General features: G+C 39.9%; 1 protein-coding gene across 3 annotated transcripts in view; it reads right to left on the bottom strand.

Moving 5' to 3' along the window:
- Positions 1–8,612, bottom strand: part of il23r (interleukin 23 receptor) — a 66,045-nt gene extending 57,433 nt beyond the window's left edge. For 2 of the 3 annotated variants that reach the window (XM_060920018.1, XM_060920019.1), the window contains exons 1-4: positions 8,258–8,612; positions 7,871–8,143; positions 3,766–3,908; positions 3,481–3,643 (exon numbers count right to left, since the gene is read on the bottom strand). In XM_060920018.1, coding sequence (XP_060776001.1) covers positions 3,481–3,643; positions 3,766–3,908; positions 7,871–8,143; positions 8,258–8,420 — 742 coding nt within the window. In that variant the 5' untranslated portion in view covers positions 8,421–8,612. The remainder of the gene's footprint in view (positions 1–3,480; positions 3,644–3,765; positions 3,909–7,870; positions 8,144–8,257) is intronic. The other variant, XM_060920020.1, reaches the window with a different exon arrangement.
- Between the last annotated feature and the right edge of the window lie 6,536 nt (positions 8,613–15,148).

The raw sequence follows: 15,148 nt of genomic DNA, 5'->3' as shown, positions 1-15,148 counted from the left end.
AGTGTAGTGAAGATGCAAGGAGTAGACATAAAGAAAGTTGGTGAATTCAAGTACCTGGGGTCAACTGTGCAGGAAAATGGGGGCTGCGATAGTGAGGTGAGAAAGAGAGTGCAGGCAGGGTGGAGCAGTTGGAGAAGGATTTCGGGAGTCATTTGTGATAGGAAAGTCCCAGCAAAAGTGAAAGGTAAGATGTATAAGACAATAGTGAGACCAGCTGTGACGTATGGATTGGAGACCGTACCCTTAACGAAGAGACAGGAGGCAAAGTTGGAGGTGGCGGAGTTGAGGATGTTAAGGTTTGCGATGGGAGTGATGAGGTCGGACAGGATAAGGAACGAGCACATCAGAGGGACAGCACATGTGGAGAGCTTGGGAATTAAGCTAAGAGAGATGCGACTGAGATGGTATGGGCACATCCTGAGAAGAGATGCAGAGCATGTTGAGGATGGAGCTGCCAGGCACACGAAAACGAGGAAGGCCAAAGAAGAGATACATGGATGTGGTGGGAGAGGACATGAAAGTGGCAGGTGTGGTAGAGAAGGATGCGGAAGACAGGGAGCAATGGAGACGAAAGATCCGCTGTGGCGACCCCTAATCGGGAGCAGCCAAAAGAAGAAGAAGAAGATATCCAGTCAGCAGGAAAACACTAGGAGTGATGTTATCGGAGTGAAATATTGGGAAATATATGACTCAGATCTGTGATGTATTTCATATGAAAAATGTGAGTTTTTCAACACAATAAGATAAACTTCATATCTTCAAGCCAGCATGTGATTTTCTTTTTATTATATCGACACATTCACAAACAAAAAATCCCCAAATTATCAAAACAATTTATCAATTTCCTCACGAGTGACATACAGAAATTTATGTCACGGCTTTGGTTCTCCATGTCCTGGATGTTACTCATATGAAAAATACATGTGGTGTATTTCCCAATAAAACACTTGTGTCCAAATAATAGATATATATGTATGTCAAAGTCCCTCCCACACCAGGATCTGGTCTTCCCAGGCAGCCTCCTGTCCCAGTACTAACCATCTCTTAAGGTGCATTGGGTGGTACTGGTCTCCGTTTCAGTAGCCCTCGGCCTCTCACCTATTACATAGCTAGGGTTCCAGTGGGGGGCTGGTCCTCTGGTAACCACGAGAGTTTGACTCCCTACTCACATCTGTATTGTGGCATGCCTTGCCAGATGGCAGCAGGTATCACCTCTATGGTGGCCTTTGGTATAACCCGACCGTGAGTAGAACTCACAACCTCCTGGTCAAGACGCAGACACGCTAACCACTAGGCCAGCCTGCGGTCATGTATGTATGTATGTATGTATGTATGTATGTATGTAAGTAATATAAACTTGATGCCTGAGATGGGAACTGAGATGGTTTTTTTTTTTAGATTCAATTTAATTTGTGTTACAAGGGTTAAATGACACCATAACCATGGAAAGACAATTCCTTTCATAATTTTTATCAATATCAGAACAGAGTGACAGGTGCAGGTGTGATCATATCCCAGAAAAATCGAACGATAAGAACATCAAGTTGTATTTGTTGTTTTAACTTAAAGTGCCATTCCACCATTGGATGTATTCTTTGGCATAAAATACAATATATTTTGACAACATATATAAATGGTATCACTAGATAGAGAAATCTTTTAGCTTCAAAATGATATATCAAACATAATTTTTTGACAACGACAAGTATATTAATTTTGCGACCAAAGTCACCTACCCTTTTAATTTCGGCGCGTGATGTCATCGGCAGGTTCCCCTTCTTGTGTACCACGTGACGTGTGACGTGGCACATATTATCAGCAATGGCGGATAGAACGCGATAAAAATAATACCAATAAATCTAGCTAATACCAATAAATCTAGCTAACTGAAAGATTAACTCAATTTTTCGCAATTTTTTTGGCCCCCATATACGAGGAGAAATGACTCTCTCACTTTGGGGGTTTCCTGGTCTAAAAATAAACCGACACGTGGTACACAAGAAGGGGAACCTGCCGATGACATCACGTTTCACTACCGCGCGGAAATTAAAAGGGTAGGTGACTTTGGTCGCAAAATTAATATACTTGTCGTTGTCAAAAAATTATGTTTGATATATCATTTTGAAGCTAAAAGATTTCTCTGTCTAGTCATGTTGTCATAAAATATATTGTATTTTATGCCAAAGAATACATCCAATGGTGGAATGGCACTTTAAAGTTAGTAACCGGGCTACCTTAAAATTTTGAGTTCATTGAAATTCATATCTTCTTCTTTTGGCTGCTCCCGATTAGGGGTCGCCACAGGGAATTTCATTGAAATTCATATAGTAAGTTAACATTTAAAGTGAATATCTGCATCCTTTTTAATACGTTAACACAATGAGGTGAACAATTTCACTTACTTCATTGAAATTCATATAGTAAGTTAAATTGTTCACCCCATTGTGTTAACGTATTATATTAATTTCAATGAACTCAAATTTTTAAAGGCAACCAGGTTACTAATTTAAGTTAAAACAGCAAATAATTTTTTTTACAGTGTACCAAAACATACACTGATATATATTAAAAACAAAAAATCTTTAAGCAGGGTCCTTGATGTGAGTATAACTGATACATATGAGCAGCCTGGGGCGGTATGGTAGTGTAGTGGTTAGCACTTTCGCCTCACAGCAAGAAGGTCCTGGGTTCACAGCCAGCGAGGGTCTCTCTGTGTGGAGTTTACATGTTCTCCCTCATGTCTGCATGGGTTTCCTCTGGGTGCTCCAGTTTTGTCCAAAGACATGCAGGTTAGGTTAATTGGTGGCTCTAAATTGACAGTAGGTGTGAGTGTGAATGGTTGTTTGTCTCGGTGTGTCAGCCCTGCAATGTCCAGGCCCAGATAGCACACCTATGTTGGCCCACCGTCAGTTGCGCTGATGGTCCATCAGAGGTATGACCAGCGGGCCTTCGTCAGCCCGACGTCAGCAAGCCAATAAAGGGAATAAAACGAGATCTCATTATTCTCATGTGTCCTGCCACCCGCAAGCTGCTGGTGGTCTGATAACGGACCACCAGATGTGTTTGCCACTCACTGTCTCTAGCGGGCCGCTGGATTCTGAAAATATTCTGCAGATTCTGAAAATAAAAAGTTACAATACTACCCTGCTGTTGTTATATCTGAATAATCTTTAGAATAAAACAAATGAACAGTTTGTTTTGTGAAAAAGTGAATATCTGCATCCTTTTTTGTTTTCCTTTATCGGCTTGCCAACGTTGGCCCAACGAAGGCCCGATGGTCATACCTCTCATGGACAGTCAGCGCAGCCGATGGTGGACCAATATAGGTGTGCTATCTGGGGGGTGTACCCCGCCTCTCACCAATAGTCAGTTGGAATAGGCTCCAGCTTGCCTGCGACCTTATACAGGATAAGTGGCTACAGATGATGGATGGATGGATGGATGGATGGATGGATGGATGGATGGATGAACTGCCTGTACCTTTTCCAGGGCTGCTCTGAGTGAGTGGCTCACTCCACAAGCTGCAGTTATTCGTCATTGAAACTGTGCAGACTCTCAGCTCAAACTCATATAACGTCAGTGGCTCCAACTTCCTCAGCAACACAAGGGTCCCTCTGTGAAGCTGAGTCACATTTCCTTCCATCTAATCAGATATAAAGAGTATATCTGCCTTCAGCTTCTAAAGAATAAGTTGCTTTGAGATGTGATCATGTGTAGAAATAATAGAGCAGTGACAGTCCTTTGGTAAAAACATGTAGCACTTACCCAGACTGAAGAACCATAAACTCTTCGAAATCTCAGACTGGGTTTCAGATTCTCCATATTGTCTGAGCTGTACCAGTGGATGATGGGCGAAAGAGAGCCTTTTGCAAATGCAATCTGTTTAATACGTGCAGGACTTGGAATCGCTACAAAGAATTGAGAAATGGGAAACTATAATTACACATTCAGACTGTAATTACAATCAGAATCAAATCAGCGCTCTAAGGGAATCAAAAAATCAGAAATGTGTAATGCTTTATATTAATGTTACCTTTGTTCATATAAATGACCGCATCTGTTAACATTAACAAACTAACTTTAAGCATAACCTTAACTACAACAAAGTAACAAGAAAACATGCACTAATTAATGATCAAGTTAATGTCTACATGTGGCGGCACGGTGGTGTAGTGGTTAGCACTGTCACCTCACAGCAAGAAGGTCCTGGGTTTGAGCCCAGCGGCCAGTGAGGGCCTTTCTGTGCGGAGTTTGCATGTTCTCCCCGTGTCCGCGTGGGTTTCCTCCGGGTGCTCCGGTTTCCCCCACAGTCCAAAGACATGCAGGTTAGGCTAATTGGTGGCTCTAAATTGACCGTAGGTGTGAATGTGAGTGTGAATGGTTGTCTGTGTCTATGTGTCAGCCCTGTGATGATCTGGCGACTTGTCCAGGGTGTATCCCGCCTCTCGCCCATAGTCAGCTGGGATAGGCTCCAGCTTACCTGCGACCCTGTAGGACAGGATAAGCAGCTACAGATAATGGATGGATGTCTCATCTAATCTCATTATCTGTAGCCGCTTTATCCTGTTCTACAGGGTCGCAGGCAAGCTGGTGCCTATCCCAGCTGACTACGGGCGAAAGGCGGGGTACACCCTGGACAAGTCGCCAGGTCATCACAGGGCTGACACATAGACACAGACAACCATTCACACTCACATTCACACCTACGGTCAATTTAGAGTCACCAGTTAACCTAACCTGCATGTCTTTGGACTGTGGGGGAAACCGGAGCACCCGGAGGAAACCCACACAGACGCGGGGAGAACATGCAAACTCCACACAGAAAGGCCCTCAGCAGCCATAGGGCTCGAACCTGGACCTTCTTGCTGTGAGGCGACAGCGCTAACCACTACACCACCGTGCCCATGGATGGATGTCTACATGTTAATGTCTTTAAGTATGTGATGTAATGCTGAAAGGCTCACTACCACATTTTATCATGCAGTACTGTATATATAAAAGGATAATAAAGTTATCTTTGAAATTTTAACTACATTCAATTGCAATAGTCAATAGTCATTCCATTCATGACTAAAATTAAGTCCATACCACTAATAGCAATTAAAAGACCGTATGTTATGAAGTCTTGATAACTGATTGAACTGGGGCCTCCAAGTGTAGTTTTTTTCTTTAATTTAACCCTTTCACCACTGCATAACTATACAGACTGCTATATACCCTATATAACTTTATATCAGAAATATCATTAACATTGTGATAAATTCATTATAAACCAGTACACAATTTTAAAAAGAAAATATAGTGAACTAGGGCAGCACAGTGGTTAGCACCGTCACCTCACAGCAAGAAGGTTCTGGGTTCAAGCCCAGTGGCCAATGGGGGCCTTTCTGTGTGGAGTTTGTATGTTCTCCCCGTGTCTGCGTGGGTTTCCTCCGGGTGCTCCGGTTTCCTCCACAGTCCAAAGGCATGCAGGTTAGGTTAATTGGTGGCTCTAAATTGACCATAGGTGTGAATGTGAGTGTGAATGGTTGTTTCTCTCTATGTGTCAGTCCTGCGATGATCTGGCGACTCGTCCAGGGTGTACCCCGCCTCTTGCCCATAGTCAGCTGGGATAGGCTCCAGCTTGTCTGCGACCCTGCACATGATAAGTGGTTATGGATAATGGATGGATGTTCCTGATCACAGCCTTATCACTGCTCTGTATATAAGCACCATCACAGGACAAGGGCTTTGCCAAGTAACAATCAGCATTCCCGGACCTGACCTTACCAAGCCTTAGTGATCTGTGCTGTTAATTTGGTTATTGACACAGTTTGTACCTTGATTACTGCGTATCGTCTTTGCCTTTGATATCCTGTTTGTGTCTCGCCTAACCATTGCCTGTTTACCTAATCCACCTCTGATTGTCAATTTGGATTTGTCTTCCAGCTTCGCTACAATAAAATCTCAACTGCTTTTACATCCATCTGTCACCTGCATACCTGACAGATTAGGAGAGGGGAAGGGGGATTATGGATAATGGATGGATGGATGGAATATAGTGAACTAGAATGTGTGTCATAATGACATATTCGGTACCGTTGGAAACTAGAGGAATTCTGCTTCGAGAACACGTAACACGTGATAACAAACTGAATGCAGGTAAATTCATGTTTTATCAACTATTATTTACTGAAAAAAGATGCGTCACCCTAATTAACATAAAATAACATTGAGCTTACAGTATCTAAATTATGTCATAGGAAATCCTGGGGAATCCGATTTCACTACCAATCAGCATATACAATACACAGGGGTTTCCCTTCTACAATGAGACCCGGAGTAGCGATCAGCAGTGGTGAAAGGGTTAATGCACTATGATGATATTTAATAAATTCATATTGATTATTGCAGAATTATTATTACCCATGGATGGTATAAATATAAACTGCAGGTCTATTATTAGGCTTACTTTATATAGATAGACATACAGTACTGTGCAAAAGCCTTAGGTACCCTATTTTTTTTTCATACAAACTTTGTTATAGATTCCTATTTTATGACTTCGACATTATTGAGTCAAAATATTACAAAAACATTTTAGAGTCCAAACGTTCTTTTTTTTCCAGCACAAAATGAAATGTTACAAAAAAATCTTTGTATCTGAGCAGCATATTACATAAGAGAGCACTTTTCAGGTTAAAAAAGAAAACATAATGAAGGCCACTGGGTTTTGGTGCAAAATGAAGAAGCGAGTGTGACAGTCAAAGTGTCCAGAAGAACTCGGGCTGGTTCTGTAAGATGCTCAGTAAAACCTACAGCTCATTTCCGCATAAAACTGCACTCATTGTACCCGAGACGACCATTTTTTTTTTTTAAGCAAAGGGTTGTCTCACACCAAATACTGACTTTGTTTCATTTATTATGACTTACTGCTTACTGTTTATAGTATTTTTATTAATGTTGAAACATTTCATTTCATTATTTTTTAAGCCATTTTTGGTCTACTGCGTTTCTTTACATGCGTCTAAGACTTTTGCACAGTACTATTACAAGCAACATTGAGCATGAATAATTTATGTTAAATAATTAGGATAAATTATTTCTTAAAGGGACATTAATACATCACATTCCACAAATTATTTGGTTTCTGTAGTATCTATATTGTAAATTCAATACCAATTTTACTCATCAGAAGAGAATGACATGTTTCTGGGCTATTTCACTATCAAAATTGGTTACGTTATACCAGATACCAATCTTGTTCACAAAGAGCCAGTGTAGCTACAGGTTTCTATTTCTGCACATGTTCAAAAATGAGTTGATTTTTAGTCTCAGTCAACTATCCGGTCTGGTTCTTGCTTGGTTGGAATGAAAACCTGTAGCCGCATTTTTTTTAAAATTAGTTTAAAGAGAGTATACAGTAAGCCTCAATAAATCTGTAAAAAAAAAAAATCCAGAGATGGTCAGATAGCACTGATCGAATGCATTTTAACTACTTTTCATTATTATTATAAATCAGAGGAAGGAGTCAAGGATGCTTAGGAACACTACGCTCATCGGTAATCTACTAGAGCTTATCAATGTTTTAGATTATCTAATGAACAAGACGAACACACGATTAGGGAAAAAAACACAATGTTTTTCATGAGGTCATAATGGATGTTAATAATAATAATAATAATCTCATGTTTTTCAGAGATAAGACTGAGAAATGAACTCTGTGGAATGTTAATTCTCAAAGAGTTTTATTTACTGCTATGTATCTTCCTCCAGCCAAAATTGGAAAACCTTTAAATTGGAAATAAATTATTCAAGTAAGTAAGGATACTATTAAATAGTTTTCTGAAGGCCACCATGATGTAAGTAACTGAAAAAAGGATGAACGTACGGTTAGCCACAATGTCCCGTCCACACACAACCTCAGACGTCCTTCCCTTTGTCACACTGCAGTAGATCCAGGAGTTTGGCTCGTTCACAACCACTTGTGCTGTCACATTGGAACAGCTGATCTTTCTTAGAACTTCCTTATAATTAAACGTCATGACGAAGAGCCTGCCACATGTCACAGTGTTGGATCGGCAGTGCACAGTCAGGTTGGAGCCAATAGGAATGATGTCTTGATCTACTGTCAGCTCTCCAGTACAAACCACAGTATAAGAGTCTAAGACGTGAGAGACAGACAGTCTTAATATCAGAATGACCCTCTGAATGACCCTCGTTTATATGTGCAATAATGTAAAATGCTAATACAGATAATCATGACACGCTCACTCACCTCTTAGCTCGCAGTTGAGTAGTATAAGAAGGATAAGTCGCAAGGCTTCTCTGAAGATATCCATGTCATGATTTTCTTCTGCCAACTTTAACACATCATCAAAAATCACCACTTCTTTATTCTTCACAACCATGTGAAGGTACATGTCACAATTGCTTACCATATCTCTGCATTTCTTCCTCCTCTGATGAAGCTATTCTCAGACTTTCTTTGCTCAACTGACCCATACGTGCACTCAGAAACCGCTTGTGTCTCAGGCTATCGCTGTTGATTTTAAAAAAGAGAGAAAAAAGTATAACTAGAACACTTTAAGCCAGACCACGAGGTTTCTCAACCGCTGTGTGCATCTGCCTAATGTCATTTGGCTCAGTGGCTGAACGAGGTTTAGAATTTTCTCAGAGTCTGTGTTCTCTTTTTCAGGGAGATGACCTAGTTTTGTGGTTTTTGTACTTATGTTTGAACTTTAAACATCTGTCTTTGCATGTGGGTGTCCCACTTTATCAACCTGCATGTGCAGTCAATGGATAGTGTTTAGGGTGAAAACTGAATAACACTTAATGAAAAATCCAGTTACTGAAGGACTGTTAACCTTTTAACATTTTAACACCCACACCATTTTCTAAAGTTTTGAAAATTCTATGACCACATGATAATGTGCGAGAGGCCACAGATCACCACAGGTTCGAACAGTAATGTATTTCCCCACATCTTATCAAGTGTCCTAGTAAGGGTCAAATGTATATACCGGTAAGTACCTTAAGCAGACTCAGAATCATAAAGGAAAACACAATTTGTAAATAATATTAATGATTCCACTATAAGGCAACAATGTCAAATAAAACGAACAAAATATTATTTAAAAAAAACTCTATGCAAATGAATATGTCCTATACAAATTTGAATGCTGCCAAATCAATGGAGTTGAATTAATATTTAGCAAAAGCCGGTAGTCTTGATTAGACTCTAGTGAAGACATTCTGTGTTTATATCATTAACAGTTTTTTCCCCCTCCCAGATCTTCATTAAACCTTTTCTTATGTCATTTTGTCTTTACTGAGATACTTACACTCACCGGCCACTTTAATAGGAACTTGTTCTTGATTCTAAGATTCCTTTTCTTAGCTGGCAGGAGTGGAAACCAGTGTGATCTTCTGCTGAGATGCTTTTCTGCTCATCATGGTTGTAAAGAGTTGCTATGAGTTACCATATCCTTCCTGGCAGCTCAAACCAATCTGTGCCAATTTTCCCAAAAGTATTGTAGCACAAAGATCATCGTTAAATGGTAGACCGAGCAGCACAATGAACACTGTCTCTCCTAGATAAGATGCTCTTGGTGTTAAGAGGTTTTTGGGACCCCCCCCACTGGCCGTTGTCCTCTGACCTCTCTTATCAATAAGACATTTCCATCCGCAGAACTGTCACTCACTCAGTGTTTTTTGTTTTCCACACCATTCTGTGTAAACTCTAGAGACGGTTGTGTGTGAAAACCCCAGGAGATCAGCAGTTTCTGAAATACTCAAACCAGTCCATCTGGCTCAAACCAACACACCCATACGACAGTGAAAGTCACACTTTGAGATCACAGTTTTTCCCATTCTGATGTTTGAAGTGAACATAAACTGAAGATTTGTATCTGCATGACTTGATGCATCGTGCTACTGTCAAGGGATCGGCTGATTAGAGCCAATACAACAGCAGATGGATGGGTGTTCCTAATAAAGTAGCCAGTGAGTGTATATCTGGGAAAGTCTGATTACCCATTGTGATCATGTGTTTGGAGTAAGAAATAAAATACTTGAGCATGGTATTATAGGAAAATAATCAACGATAGAGTGATGTGTCCTAAAGTGAAGCTGAGTTACTGCTACATACTCCAAAGTGGATTATCATTCAAAACCAGCAGGTCTTTTACGCAAGTGTTTTCTTCCTTTTATTCCACAGCAATTTGCAGACAGTTTAAACCTTTCATTGGTAAAGAATGATATCATGCTTTTTTTATCTCTTTGTAGTTGCATTTCAAATTGGGTACTATTCATGAAAAACAAATTCGTTCCTGTTAGCACTTACATTATAACAGATATGAACAGTCATTCCCTCATTTTCTCTAGAAGTTAATAAGACAAAAATAAAAATGAAACCTCTTACTGACAAGCTGAAAAAAACAACATCCTTTGCAGCTTTACTTCTGACTGCTGACACTAGACTTCTTCCACATAATCCACAATTATACATTTTTTTCTTTGTTAAATAGCAACAAGTTTTTAAATACTTTTATTATTACCTCCGCTAATGTTGTTGGAGGAGGTTATGTTTTTGGATCTGTTTGTTTGTTCCCAACATAACTCAGAAAGTATTGAACAGATTTTGATGGAATTTGGAGGAAAGCTGAGCCATGGGCCAACGAATAATTGATTAGATTTGGATGCAAATCCAGATAGGTACAGTATGTGGATCCAAGGTTTTTTTTGTCTGTTCCCAATGTAACTCAGAAAGTATTGAACAGATTTTGATGAAATTTGGAGGAAAGCTGAGCCATGGGTCAATGAACAATTGCTTAGATTTTGATGCAAATCTGAATATGTGGCCTGGTGGCAGTATGCACTCTACTGATTGCCCTGCTAGTTCTTGAAATGAAGTCAGTTGTGTTTTATTCCCATTCCTCTATATAAAGCATATACATTGAAACGGAATGTCAATTCATCAGGACTGAAGAAATGATGCAGCATATAACAATACTGTACAACAGCACAGCACACAGGACCACATACAGTGTAAATATACAACTGTGTGAGACAAGTGCAAAATATACATATAAGAAATACACAGGACAGTGCATGCTGACTCGACAGAACCAGTGCAAACTATTTTCCTTAAATTGTGGTTCGACGCTCCATTGCAATTAGACAGTCATAAAATAATCCATTAAAGTGATATGGGAAGCCATGAGCAGCTTTGGGACCAAAAAAATCACTAGTTTGATTCCCTGGACTAGCAGGAATGGCTGAAGTGCCCTTGAGCAAGGCACCTAACCACCAACTGCTCCCCAGGCTGCTCTGGGTATGTTGTACATTGCTCTGGATATGAATGCCTGTAATTAATATTTGGATTATTATTTAAAATGTCATTTATATCAATCCATATAAATTAATAAATCACATTTAAATAAAATGAAATAAAAGTGATTTGGGTTTTTTTTTACAGACAGCACTATTGAACTGCTCTTATAGAAAATTGATCGACTTTTCTGATCAATCAAATTAGAGGCTTGAACAATGATTACATAACATGACATGGCATTTAGCAGACGCTCTTATCCAGAGCAACGTACAATGAGTGCAAAAATCAGGTCCTGAACTTCTAGACAAGAAAGTTCTAGTGCCAACTGAACAAGTGTCAGCAATACCGAGTGTAATATTCTGTCTATCCATCCATTGTATAAATACTCAAACAGCCAAGGAAACAAACCAACCATATAAAGTACAGCTAAATATATAACTCAAATGGCTAACCCCAGGCTAGACCATACATAGCCTGGGTTGGTCAAGACCGAAGCGCAGTTACACAGTGGGCAGGGAAGCAGGAGAGAGGTGCAGCCCAAAGAGGTGAATCTTCAGTCTACACTTGAAGGTGGTTGGCAGTTCTGACTTCAATGATGTGGTATAAAACTTTTTTAAAATCTTGTAAATGAATTCAAAACAGATCAATAAATCATTACATTACTGGCATTTAGCAGATGCTCTTATCCAGAGTGACATACAGTACAACATACCCAGAGCAGCAGGTGGGGGTTAGGTGCTTTGCTCATGGGCACTTCAGCCATTCTTGTTGGTCCAGGGACTCGAACCAGCAACCTTTTGGTCCCAAAGCTGCTTCTCTAATCTTTAGGTCATGGCTTCAATCAATCAATCAATCAATCAAAATCAATCATCTCATTATCTCTAGCCGCTTTATCCTTCTACAGGGTCGCAGGCAAGCTGGAGCCTATCCCAGCTGACTATGGGTGAAAGGCGGGGTACACCCTGGACAAGTCGCCAGGTCATCACAGGGCTGACACATAGACACAGACAACCAACCATTCACACTCACATTCACACCTACGGTCAATTTAGAGTCACCAGTTAACCTAACCTGCATGTCTTTGGACTGTGGGGGAAACCAGAGCACCCGGAGGAAACCCACGCAGACATGGAGAGAAAATGCAAACTCCACACAGAAAGGCCCTCACCGGCCACAGGGCTCGAACCCGGACCTTCTTGCTGTGAGGCGACAGCGCTAACCACTACACCACCGTGCCGCCCCCAAAATCAATCAATCAATCAATCAATCAATCAATCAATCAATCAATCAATCAATCAATCAATCAATCAAATATTTTTCTTTAAAATCTGACCCACACCTAAGGTGAACATGCAGTCTAACTAAGCATCAATTACAATAAGCATTCAATCATGTTCCCATTCATTTTGTGACAGCTGTGACTGTAAATAAAAGCGGTACTATACCTTGCCTTCATCTGTTCCCCACTGTGCCCTCACATATTTATGTGTAAATGTAGGAATGAGTGAACAAGCATCACTCAGCTTACACCAGATTTTCTTTTCATCATCATCCTCAAAGAGCCTATGGGGAAAACCCCATAACCTATATACCAATAGAATTTATGCAAAAAAAAAAAAGGTTGCATCCCTGATATTTGTATGAGTGGAGCTGATGTTTATATTGTACTGTGTAGTACATGAGTAGTGAGACATGTTTGTTAATAGCTTGTGTGAAACTCACAACTCTAAGCCTCAGGAAAGTGATAACCACAGTTCTAAATAAAATGAGGGACGGGGAAATGATGAAACCACAAAACTGTTCATGATGTAAACATATTTTTATCCACTGTAGACTGCTGATTTGGTGACTTGAAATGAATCCCTAAATTATTCAAAGTATAGTTAAAAGTTTGCATTTTTCATACCTGACTTTTTATTTTCCTCTTTTTATATGCTCAAAACATGATGGGCGGCACGGTGGTGTAGTGGTTAGCACGGTCGCCTCACAACAAGAAGGTTCTGGGTTTGAGCCCAGTGGCTGACGGGGGCCTTTCTGTGTGGAGTTTGCATGTTCTCCTCGTGTCTTTGTGGGTTTCCTCCGGGTGCTCCGGTTTCCCCCACAGTCCAAAGACATGCGGTTAGGTTAATATGGGACGGCCTTGGGCTGAGGTGCCCTTGAGTGAGGTACCGAACTCCCAACTGCTCCCCGGGCGCTGTTAGCATGGCTGCCCACTGCTCTGGGTATGTGTGTGTGCTCATTGCTCATGTGTGTGTGCATGTGTGTGTTCACTGCTTCAGATGGGTTAAATGCAGAGACGAATTTCACAAGTGTGTGATGAATAAAGTTGTGCTTTCTTTCTTTCTTTCTTTCTTTCTTTCTTTCTTTCTTTCTTTCTTTCTTTCTTTCTTCCAAAGCTGTTTCCTAAAAAAAACCTTTCTCTGAAATATTTGATTTATTTTATTCTATTCTCTAATCAGATTTATATTGATCTGCTTTTACATAGTACAAATATTAAATGAGAGTTATTTAGTTTTTTCCCCTGGTACATGTATGTCTAAGATCTTGGGTAATCCCCTCACTAAAACTGCATTTTTTGTTTTTTTCCACTCATACAAATATCTATAATGATGATTATGGCTAATAATTACTCATAGTGAATTCTTTTTAAAACGTAAGTAAAGATCACCTTCCTTTTATCTTTATTAAATTACTCATACTTATCTTGTAATTTATTGACGTACTTATGAATTCTTTCCTTGAAAGAACTTTTCAAGTTGATAACGTGGCAATTATTCACATTCTGGTTAAAGCATTTTATAAGGACTGTCTTATTGCTAACTTATTAATACTATTCACTGTAATAATGATTTTCCATTCTTTGAGTATATACAGTTAGGTCCATAAATATTTGGACAGAGACAACATTTTTCTAATTTTGGTTCTGTACATTACCACAATGAATTTTGAACAAAACAATTCAGATGCAGTTGAAGTTCAGACTTTCAGCTTTAATTCAGTGGGTTGAACAAAATGATTGCATAAAAATGTGAGGAACTAAAGCATTTTTTAAACACAATCCCTTCATTTCAGGGGCTCAAAAGTAATTGGACAAATTAAATAATTGTAAATAAAATGTTCATTTCTAATACTTGGTTGAAAACCCTTTGTTGGCAATGACTGCCTAAAGTCTTGAACTCATGGACATCACCAGACGCTGTGTTTCCTCCTTTTTAATGCTCTGCCAGGCCTTTACTGCAGTGGTTTTCAGTTGCTGTTTGTTTGTGGGCCTTTCTGTCTGAAGTTTAGTCTTTAACAAGTGAAATGCATGCTCAATTGGGTTGAGATCAGGTGACTGACTTGGCCATTCAAGAATATTCCACTTCTTTGCTTTAATAAACTCCTGGGTTGCTTTGGCTTTATGTTTTGGGTCATTGTCCATCTGTATTATGAAACGCCGACCAATCAATTTGGCTGGATTTGAGCACACAGTATGTCTCTGAATACCTCAGAATTCATCTGGCTGCTTCTGTCCTGTGTCACATCATCAATAAACACTAGTGACCCAGTGCCACTGGCAGCCATGCATGCCCAAGCCATCACACTGCCTCCGCCGTGTTTTACAGATGATGTGGTATGCTTTGGATCATGAGCTGTACCACGCCTTCGCCATACTTTTTTCTTTCCATCATTCTGGTAGAGGTTGATCTTGGTTTCATCTGTCCAAAGAATGTTCTTCCAGAACTGTGCTGGCTTTTTTAGATGTTTTTTAGCAAAGTCCAATCTAGCCTTTTTATTCTTGAGGCTTATGAGTGGCTTGCACCATGCAGTGAACCCTCTGTATTTACTTTCATG

This window comes from Neoarius graeffei, chromosome 4 (genome assembly GCF_027579695.1).
Source record: "Neoarius graeffei isolate fNeoGra1 chromosome 4, fNeoGra1.pri, whole genome shotgun sequence".
Taxonomy (NCBI): domain Eukaryota; kingdom Metazoa; phylum Chordata; class Actinopteri; order Siluriformes; family Ariidae; genus Neoarius; species Neoarius graeffei.
Note: the sequence above shows the minus strand (reverse complement) of the source record. Positions and strands in the feature narration are given on the sequence as shown.